General features: G+C 39.1%; 1 protein-coding gene across 1 annotated transcript in view; it reads right to left on the bottom strand.

The window, feature by feature from the left end:
- Positions 1 to 6783: 6783 nt before the first annotated feature.
- The window catches only part of LOC121863686 (protein phosphatase 1 regulatory subunit 14C-like), a 67947-nt gene continuing 53597 nt past the window's right edge, over positions 6784 to 21133 (bottom strand). Inside the window, exons 4-5 of the mRNA XM_042362428.1 lie at positions 13961 to 14086; positions 6784 to 7099 (exon numbers count right to left, since the gene is read on the bottom strand). Coding sequence (XP_042218362.1) covers positions 7058 to 7099; positions 13961 to 14086 — 168 coding nt within the window. The 3' untranslated portion in view covers positions 6784 to 7057. The remainder of the gene's footprint in view (positions 7100 to 13960; positions 14087 to 21133) is intronic.

Genomic DNA, 21133 nt, shown 5'->3' with positions numbered 1-21133 from the left:
ACCAGGATCATTTGGGCAAACAGCTTTTGGTCTGTCTTGAGAACCACATCATGTGGTGACATTGGAGAATGTCTTCAACTTCAGCTTTGTCATCTTGCCATGGAATTTCACGATTGGCATCTTGCCACAAGTGACAGCAGACACCATGTCATGAGCAAATGAAGGCACAAGCTGCTTGACTCTCTGGGATGCATAGGCATGGTCGCTGGTACCAGTCAATAGGTAGCATAAGAAGAGGATGACTGACTCTGGGATGATATCAACTTCTGGTGGCCAGGCTTTTGGAACCTCTTGGTTCTTGATGTCAGCTCACAACAGCAAGGCTGCTTGGGCTACAGTGTCTTCAGTCCTGAGGCCTTGTAGATGGATGGTACGACTCTGATTTTAAGTAAGAATTTTCCTTGGCTAATTTGCAAATTGACAAGTTGTCTGGATACAAAAGGAGCTTATCTTATGCACTAGGGAAGGTGTGCAGGGATCCATCAAACTCGCTCTCCAGCTTTTGTTGGATGTACTTCTTGGTTGAATCCCTAACATGGTCTGTACCAAAAGACTTCATTGATGCAACCAGTCTAGAAAAGAGGTCAGCCATGATCATCACCTGGGGCTTGGCAAATAACTCATTTCTGATGAAAAGAAACAGCTGATTGTATGACTGCATCACAGCAGCTTCATATCGAGATTCATCATTTCCTTCTTTTTCATCTCTCGCATCGCTAGCCTCAACTGTATCCACGTCTTTGGTGTAATATCGGTAGCAGAACTTATGGCAGTGACCTTCAGCAACTACAAGATCTCTGCAGACAATGGCAAGGATTCTACTGTTCATTTTCCTTGTGGCTGCACTCCTGATCTTGGCATCGGCTCACAGTTCTCTGCATTGTATAAGAGGCTCTCTTGTCCTCTGTCCTGTAGAATACTTGTTCCCTTTCTGACAGAAGATGCACTCATGTAGTGTGCATTCTAGATGAACTTGGCTCTTGCCTGGCTAACGTCCTTGGGGGTGTTGTCTTTGTCACTTGCATCATCGCTTTCTTTTTGGTCTAGTCTCGCAAGATCTTTCTTCATTGTGAAGGTGCTGTGACACTTTTGGTGGTACTGGATTGATGGGATCTCTCCTTCAGGAAGGTCTTTTGCCATTTCCAGAAATGGTCCAAGTTTTCGTATTTGGGATGCATTTAGTACTGTTTTCCATGAGTCCACACTCTGTGGTGATCTCAGCTGGTCAGTCTCTTCATCTTAGCAATGGATGATGCAGCCTATATTTGGCCTCTTTGAAGGCAGTCTGTCAGAATCATCCTCAGTGTCCATCTTCAGTCATTTCTACCTGCAAAATATGACCGGTAATCCACGCTCCACACATTAATACAGAGTACACATTAATGTAAAAAAGTAATTATGTTTCATACTTATATAAATACTACTAGATTATGTATTAGGCACATAACTTGGCTACAAACAATGTATTTAGAAGATATTCATGAGTATTTCAGTGCATCTGATTCAATAAATAAACAAGGAATATGATAATAATGACCATATAATGTGCACAGGTAATCATGATTAAGGTAAAAAAGGAGTTCCTGCAGGAAAAGGCATTAAGCTACTCTTTTTGGAAAGGCTATCACATAGTGTTTTCTTTTGTGGTAGGACAAATAAATTGCTGCCATTGAACTTTTGCCACATTGGGTAGTTCTGGTATCTGGTCTGGCCCATGGCCTGCTTGGTATACATGCACCCAAAAGACTACTTTTACATATACACCCAAAAGTGCTCTGGTACACATGCACCCATACATCCACCGGTACACCTGTCATCTTTGTTGACATTCGGGAAAACTTTAACCTATCTCACATGTTTCCCTTACTAACATTTGAAACATGTACCTGAAAGACCACTGGTACACATGCACCCAGAAGTACTTTTGTAATGCGTAGTTCTCGTTGAATTAATGATTACAACACTGCATTTTCCAGTTAATCATTTCCACAGGCAGTGCCAATGTTTGTAGGAAAGGAAAGGTCAAATAAGGGAAGGAGAGTGAATGTAGTGAGGAACAGTCAAGGTGCTAAAGCTCAAAGCACAGTAAATTTATGGAAGCACAGTGAAAGTAGGGATGTACAGTGAAGTGAGGAAGCTCAATGAAGTTAGGGAGACACAGTAAACAAACTACACCACAAGTAAGGAAGGGCCTCATGGCTGGAGTTTTAATCACCCTCTTCTGTTGACGGGGGTTGTCGTGTTTACAACCAGACTTTTAAAGAACTGACTCATGAAGGACACCACACTAGTGCTTAACAGGAAGGTGTGGCAGTAAAATTAATTAAATCCATTATTATAAGTTAATTTTGCTGCCATACCTCCCTGTTAAACACTGTATTGTGGTGTCCTTCGTGATTCAATTTTTTTAAAAGTCTGACTGTGAAAACGACGACCCCCGTCAACGGAAGCAAGGTTCTCAAGAGGATTTCAATTCAGCACTCATCTTTTTTTTTCTTTTTTCCTTTTTTACGGGGATTAGCCCACCCGGGCACAGGTCACTGACCCACATTGGGGCCTGGGGGGCTGTTCAGTTCTGGTGCCCTTATTATAGAATGGATATCAATTCACTGGAGTCGGTGCAGCAAAGAATGACGAAAATGATTCCGGACTTAGAAACTTTCCATATCAACATAGGTTAAAGAAAGTAAACTTGCCTTCCCTAGAAAGACGAAGAGTGCGGGGAGATATGATACAAGTATTTAAGTGGGTGAAAGGAACCAATAAAGGAGATATAGATAAAGTTCTTATAATATCTGAGCAGGATAGGACTCGTAGCAACGGATTTAAGTTGGATAAGTTTAGGTTTAGGAGGGAGATAGGAAGGAACTGGTTCACAAATAGGGTGGTGGATAAGTGCAACAAGCTTAGCAACTTTGTAGTAAGTGCTGGAATGCTGGAAAGTTTTAAAAGGAGGCTAGATAGATTCATGGATGATAGAGCGTGGTAGTAACTCTCGACAGGAGCTGCCATGCACAGGCCAACTGGCCTATTGCAGACTCCTTATGTTCTAATAATAATAATCAAGAACCATAAAGAAATACAAAATTGAAAAAAGATCAAAAGTGAGAAACAATATTCATGTACGTATGTTGTGTTGTCAATTGAAACCCTGCAATTGTGTGTAAATGAGGCAGAAAGTCAGATCAGCCCTAAATAAAGACATGGATATTCTGTTTATTAATATCATAATGTTTTTACAAATACATTCAGTACAAGTTGTGGACTTGGTGACAGTAAGTTTATAAATGGTTTTGTGTGTTTCAGGCATAATCCTACATGGGCTAATCTACTCTTTGCTTGGTGCCTGGGTACTTCTTCAGTCACACAAATTGGGGAAATTTCCAAGCCTTTGCCCCCCCCCCCTTTTAAAAAAAATCCTAGAATTGCCACTGGTGGTTACCCATGTTATTAAGGGCAAACTGTGACAGTGAAGATTAGGTTAGGCTAAGTAATGTTGAATTAGGTTAGGTTAGCTTAGGTTGGTTTGAGGAGGTTACCCTTGTCAGGAAGGGCAAAATGTGATAGGAGTCAAGATTATATTGCACACCCACCTCTCGTTTTAAGCTGGGGTTATGTTCTTGAAAACCACAGCTTAATTCAAAAATGCATAAATTAAACATAATTTTCCCATAACAATACATGTAAATGGTACAGGTTAGGGGAACAGTGCTCTCACAAACCAGGTCAACCTCCGACACACGCTCTCCTCTCTGAAGGCAGGTGATCACTTTTAATTTCAAGTCCATTGCGATTGTTTTTTGTGCCTTTTTAGCTTTATGCACCCCATGAGGAGGCAGATGGACGTTTTCCAGACATGCTCAATGGGGAAAACTGCTTTTAACACTAAAAAGGTACGTGATAAACACAATACAAATGAGAGTACAGAGAAAAAGTAGTGCTGATGTAAACTGAGAAAGCGATACTCGGGAAGCTTGCTGGACGTCGTCACAGTTATTGTACAGAATACTTCATTATCATCATTATTAGTTGTAATAATCTTTATTATTACATTATTATAATAATTATTATTATCAATAATAATATTAAAATCGTTGATGTTGATACGACTACGACTTTATTGTAATAACTTACAAGCACTTCACCAGGCATCACACGCGACTCCACTGCCAGGTGAATAAGCGGGAAATTTAAACTGTCTTGAGCACGTTATTTCAAAAATAGGTGCGCATAAATTAGCTTTTGGTATTAATTGAACAATCGCGTTATTCCAAAAACGCTTAAATTAAACGGGAGTAAAACGCGAGTTACCTGTATAACTCTCCCGAGCAAGGCTGGGAATTTTACTACCTGTAGTTGTAAGTAAAGGTTATGAATATAATCACAGAAAAAATTAGCATACGTTTATTTAGCTTTATTGTCTCTCTCAAACATTGGGCCGGACACCCGTAATTCACTGCAACATTGTTCATGCATGACATAATGCTTTCATACATATTCTGAAAAAAAAAATGGGTAAAGAAATGTGCCTCTAATCAAGCAATGAGAAGACATTTTCTCTAAGAAGACAACTTCTTGAGAATGCGCTGTATTGTCACACACATTCTTGGATAATTATTGTCTATCAATTTTTAAATTAAATTGATAAAGCTACAGTTTTTTTTCATCTTTACCCACAAATTGAATGCAAGAGTGAAGAGAAAAACATTTCACTATTGAGACAAAATGCTACAACTTGTTTACATCAAATTTAAATTAAAATGTGCACAATTTTCGACATAAAAGGAGGCAAATTACAGATGAGATCCTGAAACCAAAGGTTTTGCTTGTTTTAAAACATTCAGTCTTGCACATCACAACATAAAAAATTACCTCACAACTAGCCTGATATACAATTATATCAAGCACTTATTTTTTTAAAGAAAGACATTAAATATCTTGCATTTATGAAACAAGTAGTCTGAATATTCTCGCCTTGGGAGACTGTGGCCCAAGTGAGAGACGTCTGAAATGTGATCAGTCATTCTGAGACTCAAGTATAATGTCAATAAAGCTGCTTTTCCTTGTAAAAAACAGGAGAATAAGAATTACTACATTGACATCTAAGTCTCAAAATATATTTTGATATCACTTCACTTCCAATCTTACAACTCTGCATGCCTTTCTCAGTAATTTTGCTCTTACATTAAAATTTATACTGGCTAACTTCCTTTGACTCATGAATATGAAAATGGCAATTATGGAAGTATTCACTAGCTATATTTCTGCTATACGTAATCTCCAAGCACTTCAAGCCTTACTACTCCAATTCTTACCATGCAATAGGTAAGAGGTCCTGAAGTAATTTGTGCTGGAAATTCACTGTGATGGGACGTTAAGATATAACAATAGATGGGGTCTTTAAGCTTGATTTTACTACCTGCAACATAAACATAACATTTGCCTACTTGAAATCAAATCTAAAGTGCAGATCACTAACAGCATTGGAATAATGAATGAAACTCGAGCCTAAGAATTGACAAGGTTAATTAGAAACAGATCAAAATTAACATTAAATTACAACAAACAAATGTCACTAAATGCACACGATACATGTCAACAGCGGACAGATTTATACTGTACAGTACTGTACTGTACTTTTCAAAAAATGAAAATTCACCAAAATATAATCTGGAGGGCGAACAATATGTAAAATATGCTAACAAATCATAATTCATAACTGCCTATGAACTAAGGAAGACATTAACACGCTAAACTAAAATGAAAATAAAAGATACGAGTGATAAAGATTCTTGTACTGTACTAGCTTTCATTATGAAGGTAAAACTAATCCTTTTACAGAGAAGCACCAGTCTAGGGAAGTGCTCAAATTAGGGACATTTTCCACCTTCATTATAATACATATAATATGTAAAGATATTTTAAATATTATGATTTTTTTTTTTTTAAATTTCACACCTGTTAAAGTATATTTTGCTGAAAATAGGCCCAACAAATGATGAAGTTGATACAGTCCAGTAGTGGTGTATGGCCATAACAATAAGCACTTCCCTATAACATCCTTTTAGTTTTATAACAACTAAACCATAGCTTTCATTATGGTTCCAAATCTCACACATGCTTTGGGAGTGACTGTTATTTTAATTAATATTAGTAAACTGAGAAATGAATCTTTTTTTCAGTTAATGCCAAAGACTAGCTACATTATCTATCTATGTCATATTACCAGCCTACACCATCTTCCCTATACTAAACATTTTGATGATTTTTTTTATACATGAACAGGCCAAAATATCAAATAACTGAGACATAGTTACAAGTTAATGGAAAAATAGAAAAGTATTAAAGTCAATTCCATTCACTGATAGCTCCTATGATCAATATGTGATACTGAAATAAATGACAGTCACTGAATGAGCAACACACAATTGTACCCAAGATATAAAGTACCTGCATACAACCAGCACTGAGACCAGCTTCCAACTGTCCAAATGAAATCTTATTTCATTCTTGCTCTAGCGCTCCAAGCCAAGGAGCCATCCAGTTTAGCTCTATTTTTTCAGGATTGCCAGAGTTGCATCACAGTCTTGTGGGACGACCGATATCATCACATGAAGTCACCCTATATATATATATATATATATATATATATATATATATATATATATATATATATATATATATATATATATATATATATATATATATATATATATATATATATATATATATATATATATATATATATATATATATATATATATATATATATATATATATATATATATATATATATATATATATATATATATATATATATATATATATATATATATATATATATATATATATATATATATATATATATATATATGTATATATATATATATTCTGAAATACTGCTTCATATCTTTGCCATTTACTATATTCCCACTACTAGTGCTAACAGCACACTTTGGACACCAAACAGAGGTATATTTCCTCTCAGTCACTAAAACCCAGGATGTTGATGGAGCCACAAACACACATGACACACACAAGTTATGTCTCTAGTTGCTTACAGAGTTGTAGCTCGTTCCAATAATTCATCAATGAATTTCTGAAAAGAGAAAAAAATATAAACACGGTGTTCAGCAGATATATGGTACAGTGTAAGAATAGTTTCTACATGATTTTTTGAACCAATATAGAAAAACTTTTTTCTATCCCATCTCCCCCGCCCCCCATATTCTTCCTGCTGCAATACACTCCACTTGTTATACAACTCTTTATTGAAATGGGCACATGTTCTCCATCTACACAAATATACAGTAGAGTATTGCTTAGTGTTGTACTGAACCAGCTTCTTGATATGACTTACTGACCACTTTTAAATACTATTCACTATCATGAAAAACAAAGGTTCTTTCACCTCATAAAATTCTGTACCTGTATACTAAAATAAAAATAAAACAAATTCCCTTTACAAATATGAATTGGTGGTGTAATGACCAAGGTCGTATATGTTAGTTAACAAAAAATCTGACGATTCATACTACGCTCAATAGCCCATAAAACGTGCCCTCTGTATCGAGTCCCCCCATCTGATGCGTCCATTTTCTTATCGCTTCAGGACATCTGAGCCCTCTGTTTCTCTCAATTTCATGTATCTCTGAAACTATGTTATTTCTTCAGAGCTCATACCATGTTCGTAGATTTTAAATTGAGTGAGAACCCCGTACTATTATATTATGTTAGATATGTTTCATTACAGATGAGACATTCAAGATCCCTTGTGAGTGATGTTGAAAGCTTCAATTGTCTTTATTATTAGTAAAACTTGTCAAATAAGTGAGTGTTGAGTCTGGCATCTCCTAATATCGTCCATGGGGGATAACCATGAGTTTCCAAGTACAGTATTACCCCACTTTACACGGTTTCACTTTCACTTTCCGCGATTTCTCAGATTTCTCATTTACACAGTACCTTGCCAGAACCGGACTTTCACTTTCCGCGGTGCATCTACTCATATACATGGTGAAGTAGATTTTTTTTTTTTTTTTTATTTAGCTTATAAAATTCATACAAATTACCCGGCCAGAATATAATTTACATTGCTGGAATTCTTACAATATGATGACCATTTTGAATATAAACATCATGGATTTTGCATTAGACATACAAATTTTAGACCTAATGTAATAATTTGGTTTACACAAAGCAAATATTTTATCTTTTGTGCAAAATATATGAAGTTTACATTCAAAATATTCCCTGACCTGCAAGGAATCCACAAATGTCAATTATATTATCCTAACTTTAGTCTGAGGTATTATTTATTTCTAAACGTTAAAATCTAGTGTTTCACCCAATCATTTCTCAGAGAGGTAGGGGCCAGTGTGCTGGGAAGAGGGGGAGGGATTTGAGTCTATTATTTGAATGGACATTAACCTGGCGACTGTATTTCTCTTAAATATTATTTGTGTAAGCATACCATCATAAAATTTAGATGTTATTTTTACTACAACATTGGTATTGTGTCGGAAAAAGTGGAGTTTGGGGGCGGGCCAGTCTCTATTGGAATTAATCCCATATGTTCTGTTGTTCACTTTACGCGGTTTTCACTTTCCGCGGTACCCTGTGGGTTGCGTAAATCGGGGTACTACTGTACAGGTTGTACCTCTCTAGTCCGGCATTCTGTGGTCTGGAAACTCCCGTGGTCCGGAACGATTTTAGTTTACCCAATAGCCAACATCCCTGATGTACCTCAAATGTAATTTTAGTTACAGTACCATCACTTCACTTTGGAAGAATAATTATGGTAGCATTAAAGGTAAATGAAATAGTATTTTAACAGTACTGTAATTACTTTTTCTTGTTTATTTATTTCCAATCTTATGTTTTTATGCTTTATGTAGGGTGTTTCGAGGGTGAATTTCCATGGTCCGGCACCGGTCAGGTCCCGAGGTTGCCGGACTAGAGAGGTACAACCTGTACTACTGAAATTAGATAATTTTAATGCTCAAACCTCAGAGAATCTGATGTTTGTAGTTTAGTTAATGTCAGTTGTCTATTTAAGAAAGTCACTAATCTCCTGAAAAGAATCTGTTGGTCTAATTTTCTCTGAGATCTCAACATATACCCATAGAGGGTCCTTGTCTGAAATCCAGCTGATGTTATGAGAATGATGTTAACAGCGTGTGTAATTGATGCCCATTTCACTTTTTCCTGGCAAGTTCAACCTATGATTAGATTGTAACAACAGATGTAAGAAATTCACCTGACCCATGACACTGAGTTTCATATTCAAATGTATAGCAACTAATTTATTTGGAATTTCTGTCATTTGAGAGACTAGCCCTTCTGGCATGTCTGACACAGGCCCGAGTTGCCAGCTAGCCGTATATAAACGCGTGTATGAGGAAAAGCATCTCATCTCTGACGCTGTTCCTTGCATTTCTCAGGTATGCTTCTCACGCCCGCCATATTAAGTCAGTAACTCAGTTGAATTTTGTGAATATCAGTGTTCATGTTGTAACATAGTGAAATTTTCATGTACCCAGTGAAAGAATTAACATAACGTAAATATCATCTGTCGTTGCCAGACGAAAGATTGTTTGTGATTGAGTTATTTTTGTGTCACATCTCTGAAGCTGCTCCTCACATTTCTCAGGCATAGATTGGGTGTATGATGAATACCCAGCAGCTACCGGGGGACCGGTAGTGGCACACCAGCTGGCTGTCTTACAGGATGCCTTTAATTCAGCCCGATTAAAGCCAGAGAATAGCGTGCCCTGGGGACTAACACCCTTGGGATGAACTCTCTGGCATGTGTCGGACTGCAACCGACCTAACAGCGCTCTTCGTTTGTTGGTGTGACACCAGTGTGACACCCTGGTGTACTCCTCACAGTTGTATGGACCAAAGTATTATTATTGTATATTGTATATTGTTGAGTAGTGAACCCATAAATATTGGTACAGGGTATTACCAGAAATGATGTTTGTTATGTGGGTTGTGAGTACATCATTCATATGTACTACCAACTGAGTTCTAGTAAAAGTGCCATGTTGTTCGTTCCAAAATAATATGATGTTATAAATAATATGTTAATTTGTGATATTGTCAAGTGCGTGAAATAACCATCTGTATGGCCAAGGAAATAATATAATCATTGTTGAATGTTGTAACAAATAATTAAAGATCTATTTTGTTACTTGTAAGGTAAACCCTAAGTGGTCCAGTCTTGTCTGGGTGTGTTAAATTGACATCTTATTCACTTTTGCCATTAATAAATGTTGAATTAGTAAACTACAAGTATCACCACTCTATTCCTTCAAACAGTTGGTTCTCAGAAAATAACTAATGTAACTCACGTACCTATAAGCTCGCTATCACGCTACCTAACAGTTCAATAAGGTATGTTATATTCTTATAAAAGTCTGGGTGGTGGCAGGCTACTGTTGTAAGTATAATAAGTGTTATAGTAAGAATGACATGGTTTTCCCAGACTAATCCATAGTATAGAATATACTGTAACTATGGTATGATAATAAATTGAGAGAAAAAAATAGAAAAGTATAGAAAAGAATATTAACTTAAAAATATAAGCAAAGAAATATAAGATAGATACATATAGACAGAAAGACTAATAAAATAAAATAATTTATATATACACAGAAAACATAACTAGACTAATTTCTCTTACACAGCTATAAATAAAAGGAATAAGAATAAAAAATGAAACCACCATTTACCCCCCCTTACCGTGGCAGTGTTGGCACTCTTACCTGCCACTTCCAAAATTATGTACAGTAAAACTGAAAGTTTTTCCTCTGAATGATTTGATGTTTAAATATATTCTTCCACCTGAAGATAGTTTTGTTGTTTTTGATGATGACGCTGATGCTATTGCTGGCATGAAGGTTCTTGTTGGTGGTGGGCAGTGTTGTGTGTGCAATATGTATGTTGCTCTAATAACCTGAAGATGTGTTTGTTATATACAGGGTGTTCTATAAATACCTTTCATAAATTAGGGGGTGTATTCCTGAGACACAAATAAAGATAAATGACTAAATGACCAAATTGTCAATTCTCAATAGCACTGTAGGAATGTGATGAAACCTATGGGGTGTGAATGAAACACCCACTGCTACTAGTGACAATTAACAATAATAATGCCATTTCATTTGTGCTGGTATATTAACATTTAGAGCAAATGTTCTAAGTTCTGCCCCTCTTGCTCATGCAGGCTTCAACCCATCGCACATGTACAAAGACCCCAGTGGTGTTGAGAATGTTTGTCACACTGTCCTGTATACGGCGCCACAATTCCACATGATTTGGGATCTCTGTAACACCCTGTATAATCACAAACGTGCATGTCTAGGCAGAGGGCCCTGTTCAAATGCTATAAGGGCCATACGATGTGACAAAATGAACGATATATCTGAATACTGCTTTCTGAGAAAGTTTCATTGAAAATTAAATTACTGTACATGTACTTCTTTTCACCTGTAAATACTATAAAGATGAGCGACCAAGCAAACCAACCATTCTTAAATGACACGAGCCATAGTGCTTATTCTGAAATGTCGTGCCCAGCTGTTCGAGAACTTTTTGTGGCGAGTGTAAAGTCAGACCATAAATTACTTTTACCCTTTTGGTGTCAAACAATATGACAAACTGGCATAAAATTCCGTACAAACCTCTCACATCTGGCTTCACTTCGGTAGCTTTTCTTTTCTTATAAAGGGAATATGTGGAGCTACCAGTGACAATATTCCTGTCACTTCTCATAATGCATTTCCCTTTTCGTATAATCCTATGTTTTGAAATATGATTCTAATACAGGTGCTCCTTTACTTAAGAACGTTCAACTTACAAACTTTCAGAGATACAAACATCATCACTGAGGCTGGTTACCTGCCAGAACAGGTGTTTAATGTGGATGAGACTGGATTATTTTGAAGAAAATTCCAGTTAGAACAAACATTACCTAATAGGAGAAGAGTGAGCCAGGTTTTAAGGCTGTACTAAAGGGTATACCGTAGCTGTATTCATAATCTTTTCATTTTTTACAATATGTTTGGTATCTACAAGAGTAAAGTTGGACTTACAAACAACCCTCAGGAACGTAACTCATTCGTAAGTAGAGGAGCACCTGCATTACCAACCCTATCAAGACTACAAAAAAGGTAGTGTTCAGTGTAAATCCATCAAACCAAGAGGTAAAAGTAATTTATGATCTGACTGTACATTGTTTGTATACTGGACTTACACTGTCTACAGTGATGGAAATGGGGGGGGTACACAGGATGGTTTTCATTTTTTTTTTTTAATTTCTTTACTAATGGAGAGGTTTATTACAGTAGTTGTCTTCTGTCAAGTTGCTTACAAAGAGGTGGTTTTTCAATGCAGTAATGTTAATGATGGAAATCAGGAGATGCAACTGTTTGGCACTGTGCCAGTTACAGGCTTGAACTTAGTGTAGGTGATGCTGTAAATGAAGTTGCAGATATTTTGTGATAAATTGCATTTCCTATACAGTATCATAGGTCTCCTAAGAATCAAGATGAGTTAATTGCATGTGCTGAGTCTCTTTACTGTCAACTTCAGAAAGTATCTGCAAGGTAGGGTCTGATGGATGTCAAAATGAACACTGTTACTCATGTTGTCTCTATAGGGTTGTCAAAATCCTTCCTCTGTTGTATCATATTGTCGAGCAAAAATTTTTGCAGATACTGTACATTGTATACCTGCACTGTTCATGTACATTGTTTGTATCCCTGCACTGCCTATGGACATTATTTGTATACAGTACATGTGCTGTCTATGTACAGTCTATTGTATACCTGCAATACCCACTGTATAATTATAGTACAGTACTGTATATTGTTTGAATACGTACCTGCATTGTCTATGTATGCTGTTTATATACCTGCACTCTCTATGCATGTTTCTTGTAACGTAATTTCGATTAACGAACTGCCTTCCATAAGGATCTTCAATTCGGTTAACGAAAAAAAATTCGGTTAACGAAGTTCTTACGAACCGACCTCAACATGTTTTCGCTTGCACTGACCGGGCAACCAGCTTTAGTATCAGTCCGCCAATACATTAATCGGTTCTAGGGCTTAAATTCCTTACTATTTTAGTAAATATCAAGAAGTTTATACTATTCAATAATTTTAAAAGTTTAATATTCAATTTTTTAGTCATTTTAACAATTATTGAACATAATTGAAGGTAAAGTGACTAGATTAATGCGCAGCATCCAGCCTCTTAACACAGCAAACAGGAGTTAGTCTCTCTCTGTTTTCACCGGAGGTAACATCTTGCTTGAGACTCTCTTCAACTGAACGCTTTTTTTCTGTGTTTCCAAGCAAATTATTGGTCATTTTGAAATATATTTTACATATTGACAATATATAATGCAATGCAGTGTTGATTTAAAGAAAATAATCTTGAATTACACCAGAGAGCTAAAATTTTATGGGTGAAATGGCGCCATGGGGTGACTTCTCTTCCACCCCAATGCCTTCTCTTCTTCCTTCTCCTCCACCCCCATTCTAAATCCCATCATCATCATCATCATCCAGGAGCCTTCTACATACACACCTCAAAGTAAGTGAACTTTTCTACCATTTTTGTTGAATTTAGGAAATTTTCGGTGAGCTGGAACCAATTACCCAAAAACCCATTGAAACAATGGTTTCGTTAACGAACCCGGTTACGAACGACCTTCTCTAGTCGACCAGGGTTATTGGAATATATATATATATATATATATATATATATATATATATATATATATATATATATATATATATATATATATATATATATATATATATATATATATATATATATATATATATATATATATATATATATATATATATATATATATATATATATATATATATATATATATATATATATAACATAACAGTACAGTACAATATATAAAAGTACTCACCTCCACTTTATCCTTGGACTGTTTGCAGTCAGCCAAAGAATCCCATAAATACTTCTTACGCTTTAATTCACCATCAACGTCGAGCAGTTCATCGAGGTCAAGCTCCTTCTCTTCATTTTTACCCTCCTAGAAAAACAAATTGGTATCAATATATTATATGTAGGTTATTAACATCCGACTTTAGATATCTACTGTATACATATATACTGTACTATTGTGATTGAATCTTTGTAATACTGCAGGTCTGTATGTGTACACATACTTCTTGGAGGTCTGTAAATAAAAAATCACAGCCACTGCAATGATATGCTTCTCTTCCAGTCGCTATCTTTCTTGTTTATAAACATCTCAGCACTACAGAGCTGGCCACAATCTTCGCAGCGCTACAAAAACCTCTAATACCCAACTATATTGCCGTTCAGTTGAAAATTTTTTAATGTACAGGTGCTACGACGCTACGAGTCACGCAACTGAATGCAGCGCTGAATTTCAAACTTGTTCCACTGTAGAAGCCTAATCTTAAAACCTACATTCAGCGAATGCATCCGCCCATTGGTGTGCACCATCCTCTTAATAGCCACAGAATCCTTCACTGTACTGAACTAATACACTGGCAGATTGTATCCCTGAAATAATAATGATAAAAAATCTGATACTTATGAGATCACTTTGTTCTCATTACTAGACAAGTGTTGTAATGTAATTATGTATTCTTACCTGATATTAACTACCTAGTGACGCACGCACGCACGCACGCACGCACGCACGCACGCACGCACGCACGCACGCACACACACACACACGCACACACACACGCACACACACCACTGCTTTGCTGTCACTCAGAATCGCGTATGGCAATCATCCAGCTATGATACAGTGATATGAGTTATTAGGGATGTCACCTTCACTGGAGAGTTTTCAGGTGACTAAATAGAGCCGATACAGGACCGGCAGAGTTGTCCACAGATGTTGCACATGTGGAGAGCTACATAGAGTGCGGGAGGGGCGGTGGCAGCGTCTTTCCAGCATTGGTGCTTGTCTGCTTCAGTTTGCAGTTGGGCTAACTCGAAAGTATTGACACCTTGTCATGTGGTGCTCCTCCTAGCGTTACGATGTGGAGTAATTGTGTCCCAGGTGAGGAGGTCGATTTGGCACTTTTTCAGGTTTGTTTTAAGACTAACCAAATATCTTTTCAGCTGCCCGCCGGTGTTACATTTACTAATCGTAAGGTGTCTGTAAAGTAGCTGCTTTAGCAGTCTACTGTCGTCTATGAGGGGAACATGGCCAGTCCAACGTAGTTGTTCATGGATAATGGTAGCCTCGATGCTCCTACAGTTGGTGTCAGCAAGAATACTGGCATTTGTTCTCTTGTCTTCCCAGCGAACTCGGAGGATGTAACGTAGACTAAGTTGGTGAAGGTTTTTAAATGCCTTCAGGTGCCTCCTGTATGGGACCCATGTCACCTCAAGGCCGAAGTGTGTATACGCATCTGCGTGGGCATTCAGGATCCCCTGTAAGTCGCGTTCAGTGTGAGCAACAAGGGTAAGGTTGGCTGCAGACTGAAGTTCAGTAATGGAAGCTGCCGACACCTTTGTTCTTGCCTGGAGCCATTTTATGTTGAAAAGACCCTTCATCTGGTACCCGATGTTCACTCCGCTGGCTAAATTGGCACTGGCATGAGTAAGGAAGGCTGCCAAGAAAATGGAAAAGAGAGTTGGTGCCAGTACACATCCTTGTTTAACCCCTGTTTGGATGGGGAAGAACTCAGACTGGGTGCCATTGTGCAGGACACAGCCGTTCATGCCATCGTGGAGTTGCCACACAATGACGATGAATTTTGGAGGGCAGCCAAAACGGTTGAGGGTCCACCAGAAGGCTTCCCTATTGACTAAGCCAAAGGCCTTGGTAAGGTCAAAGAAAGCCATGTACAGGTCACGACGCTGTTCTCTGCATTTTTCCTCCATCTGGCAGGCAGCAAAGATAATGGTGCCACATTGAGATTCTGGGAGGAAGTTTTCCACCTCAGAAAGAAGTCTGATAAGGAGGACTAGGGCAATAATCTTGCCAACTACGGATAGCAGCGAGATCCCACGGTAGTTGCCACAGTCTGACCGGTCTCCCTTGTTCTTATAAATATTGACGATGGAGGCGTCTTTTAAAGCTTGGGGGATTTCCTCCTTTTCCCATATATTCTCCAGGAGAAAATGAAGACAGATGGTAAGGAGAGGTCCTCCTGCTTTATACACCTTGGCTGGGATTCCATCAGGCCCTGAGGCTTTGTTATTTTTCATCTGTTTGATGGCAGTAGCTACCTCATCCAGGGATGGAGGATAGCTGAGGTGGGGCAGCTCTGGATGCTGAGGGACCTGCTGAGTAGTCAGGACATCCACATCAGTGTTTCTGTTGAGCAGTGAATGATAGTGCTTTTTCCAGCGCTGAAGGAAGCCTTCATCGTCTTTAATTATGGAGTTACTGTCGAATGAGTGGAGGGGGACTGCCCTACGAGTGATTGGCCTATAAAATGTTTTGGTGGAATTAAACAAATTGTGCATCTTGTGCTGATCTGCATATTTTTGTGTTTCACATGCTTTATTTTTAAACCAGTCGTTCTTTAGATTGTGAAGTTCCCGCTGGGCCGCAGCTTTCTTCTTGCGGAAGGTATCAGCTTTAGTCCGAGACTGAGGGTTGTTCTGCCTGTCAGTTAAAGCAGCACGTTTATCATTGATGAGTACATTGATTGCCGGGTCATTTTCATCAAACCAGTCTTGGCGTGTTCTTTCGATCTGGCCGAGGGTCTCTCTACAGGTTTTTGTCATGACAGTGTTGAGAATATCCCATTCAGCACTGGGATTGGGTTGTTCATTGTCGGGTTGTTTATCAGCCCATGTTCGAGCTGCTCTCTGAAAGCATGTGCTAATGCTGGATCCTCCAGACGCTTAGTGTTAAAACTTCTTCTAGAGGCTTACTGCCTTCACCATTTTGGGGAAACGTGAAGTGAGAGCTTGGCTCTGACGAGCTGATGATCAGTGTCGCAGTGGTCTGAGCCACGCATGGCATGGGTCATGGGGACATCTCAGCGATCTCTTTATCTGACAATGATGTAGTCATTGAGATGCCAGTGTTTGGATCGTGGGTGTTGCCACGAACCCTTGAACTTGTTGGCCTGCCTAAACAAGGTACAGTATTGGTGATAGTGAGGTTGTGTGCAGCACACTTGCTGAGGAGGAATAGGCCATTGGGATTACACTTGCCTAGTCCATTTCTCCCTATGGTTCCCTGCCAAATGTCAACATCTCTGCCAACTCTGGCACCGAAATCACCAAGGAGCACAACCTTATCTTCTCTGGGGATAGAGGTTAGCACTCTGTCAAGGTGGGTGTAAAAGACCTCCTTGATGTCATCCTCTGCAACCAGTGTTGGGGCGTATGCACTGATGAAAAAGGTATGACGTGAGTGATTCAGTGGAACTCAAGGCATGACGTGAGTGATTCAGCGAGACTCGAAGCGTCATGAGACGCTCGTTGATCCCAATAGGCATTTCAGTTAGCCTGCGTTGGTGGATGGTAAAGACAACTCCATAAATGCAATTTCACTCCGCAGCAGGCTTACCCTTCCAGAAGAAGGTATAGCCAAACCCCCGTTCTGTGAATTGACCCTCGTCTTGGAGCCGGGACTCACTTTTGGCTGCTATGTCGATGTTATACCTAGCCAGCTCTTTTGCCACAAGGGCAGTTCTTCTTTCAGGATGTTCCTTTGTGTCAGTATCCAGAAGGGTCCTGACATTCCATGCAGCGACCATAAGAGGTTGTACAGTTTTTTTGGGGGATCTGTGATTTTGATTGTTTTCGACCGCATAAGGATGACCTTACTGGGGGTGTGTGTGTGTTTTTTTTTTATGGGAATAAGCCCACCCGGGCACAGGTCAAACGACCCACAATAGGGCCTGGAGGGGGGCGAAAAAATAAGAACAGAAAGAAATTGAAAATAGAGAAAAAAAACATTACCGGTATACTGTGTTAATCTATACCACGAAGATGCCAGAAAACCAGTCTTTTAAAGTGAGACAGATTGTATAAGTATGGAAACACAGAAGAAGGCAGAGCATTCCACAGTTTGGCTGTGTGAGGAAAGAAGGAGGCACTATAACGGGTTATTCTCGTGGGACCGACATCCACAGAGAAACGGTGGGCACCACGGACAAGACGTGTGTTACGCACCCACGGCCTTGCCGGCGGTACACAGGATGCCAAATCCACCGAACATTGCCCGTTAAAGTACCTGTAAAAGAGAGAGAGAGAAGCAACATTGCGGCGAAGAGAAAGGGAAGAGAGATTGTCGACTAAAGGAGGAGAGTTAATAAGACGAAATGCCTTTGATTCCACCCTATCTACCAGTTGGACAGAAGAAGAGCCACCCCAGATATGAGAGCAGTACCCCAAGTTAGGATGAATGAAACCCTTATATGCTTCGAGCAACTGCTCAGGAGTGAAGTAGCTATGGCATCTATACAACATGCTCAGTCAGGTTGTTTTTTTAGGCAGGCTATGTTTAGGGTACCTTTTCTACCCCCTCCCCAGGTGGGGTGAGCAGAGTGGCTCCTCGAAAGGGCTGCTCAGTAGCACCAGATTGCACTGCTGCCTAGATCCCAGTGCATAAATGACCATCTTACCTGTGCCGCCCATGTGCAGAGTTGTGACTAGAGACTCCCGGCAGTCATCTCTGCCTGTCCCCGTCACCACTTGTCCGTCGCCATAGGACTTAGGGGTTTTGGTGATGATGAGAAGTATGAGGAGCTGGATGATGGCTGCGCGCGAGTTGATTTATGTGGTGAGGCAGGAGCGCAGGCTGCAACCACACATTTTGGCTCTCCCTTTTCCTGATCCAGTGGTGCAAGTGCTGCAATGACTGGGGTGAGGGAGAGTTGCAATGGACTGTTGTTTGCCTAGTTTGTTGAATTTCACCTTAGTAGCCTGTCCAACATGCATTGTATTTGTACACCGGTGTAATCATTGGGCTCCCATGGTGGTCACCTCTTCCGCCTATACAGCCGTTGGGGGTCTTGTTGGAGTTCTGTAAGCATGTTTGCCTGATGCGGGGCTCCACCGCAGATTTTTCGCTTGGGGTTTGCTCCAGTAGCCTTATACCTACCAAGGTTAATCCGCAAGGCAGTGGGGCAGAGGTTGGTAGGTGCCAGGACGTGTCCACATGCCAGTGGGCCTATGCGCCGTCCTTCTGGGGTCCAGTGCTACTCTGAGATCCCCTGCTGGTCTAGCCTAGGCCCACAAGGCACCCAGTTACCGTGTGTTGCCACGGGGAGGCACAGCAGGAGTCTTGATGGTGAAGAGGCTGTGTACTGGCAGGGGAAGACTTATGCAAGTTGCTTCCCTGTTCACCACAAGGGCTAGCTAGCGGCGGTGGCTGAAAGCGAGAGGGAGCAAGCAATGTTCGCACCTTAACACAAACATAATGCTGCTACACTAGATGCATCACACCACCCTGTGCACACACACACACACACACACACATACACACACATGACGTCTCTCACTACCGGATATGGTGGGAAGGGAGTGGGGCGAAGGGCAGGACCCGCTGACACCTTAATAACATATGATAATCAAGTGTAATTACATCTCGTCACGAATACATAATTGTAACTTGAATACAGGCAATTTGGTGGATGTGGACCTGAATACATGTGTTATAATGTTTAAATTCTATAGGGGAAAAAATTCTATGCATATAAAAAGAGTCCATTTACTTCAAAAGGTAACGACTTTTTCTAAAGGAAGAGGAATAATCTTTATCCAAAAATTGCAGTAGCTGTTATCTTTATAAAACCAATACAAAAACACAATAAAATTACACATTAGTGGACCAGCTACTTATAACACAAGTAAATAATGAAATTCATTATGATACATTTCTTTTTAAATCTCCCAGACGACAGGTGCTGATTAATGTGAACCCAAAACTCTGAATTAATGACCATATTATAATGATAGATGGCTCGTCTCTGGCAAGTTCTTATCCTTTTATTATGCTGAGAGACATAAGACGAAAATATTGCTCTGAGATGCGTCTGGTAAAGGAGTCTCTATTTTACCAGCTCTTGTGTTGTGTATGACGTCTGAAACTTTTTTTGTGGCATGTGATATCTGGCAACGCCGTCAAACACCAAGCACTAAATCTGTCAAGCTACAAGTTGTCTTGACTATTAATTTGAAGATATTTTGTAGATAAATAAATGTCATGAATTTAATACCCACGGTAATATCATTTTCTTTTCAGTGAACCCCCTTTTTTTATTACAATAAGTGAATAACAAGCACATCTAAAAATACTATGTAGGCATATTACAAAAATGCAACCATCAACTTCAGGCATAACAGCCCTAAAAATATGTCATGTCTAATTGTCTAGTTATTAAAGACTCCGGGGTTATTAAAACTGCCTGACTACTTTACTGTTTATTAAAGACACCTAGAATATTAAAACTGTCTGTCTACTTTTCTTAGTTATTAAAGACTCCAAGGCTATCAAAACTGTGTCTATTTGCCTAAGTATGAAACCTCTTAGATTCCTGAATAAATGAAGTGAGACAGACACACACACACACACACAGCCCCTAAATGCAAACTAGCTCCTGAGAATCTCAACACCTAGGTCGTAATTAGTTATAATTTGCAACGGAAGGAATTTTAATTTTAACTCGCCCTCCCACTCGACCCTTTCACTCGCCTCCTACGACTCTGGGAATACTTAGGAGGATCTTCTCCTCATGGCCCGACCCACAGAAGAGCTTACGACCTCTTCAGAGTAATCCTCGAGGAGCCCCCCAACCTAAGTAAATGTACAACCAGAATATTTAAATCTTTTGGATACTTTCCACTCTTTACAGCCTAATGCAGAGCCATCGAAGAGAATGTATTCTTGCCGCACTCTAACTTAAAATTGAAACTGGGGAAAAATATTACAGTTCATTTCAGCCTAATGTTTAGAAAAGAATACCCGGTAATTATTATTGGCTATTATCCTCTTTTATTATTAATACATTTGTATTTAATAGTTGGGAGCCTATTGCAATTTTCTCCAAGTGTTACCATAAATGATGTCTACATTTGTTGCCTCTTAATTGTACCTTCCTACCAAACGCCGACCGACACTCTA

This window comes from Homarus americanus, unplaced genomic scaffold (genome assembly GCF_018991925.1).
Source record: "Homarus americanus isolate GMGI-L3 unplaced genomic scaffold, GMGI_Hamer_2.0 scaffold30204, whole genome shotgun sequence".
Lineage (NCBI taxonomy): Eukaryota > Metazoa > Arthropoda > Malacostraca > Decapoda > Nephropidae > Homarus > Homarus americanus.
Note: the sequence above shows the minus strand (reverse complement) of the source record. Positions and strands in the feature narration are given on the sequence as shown.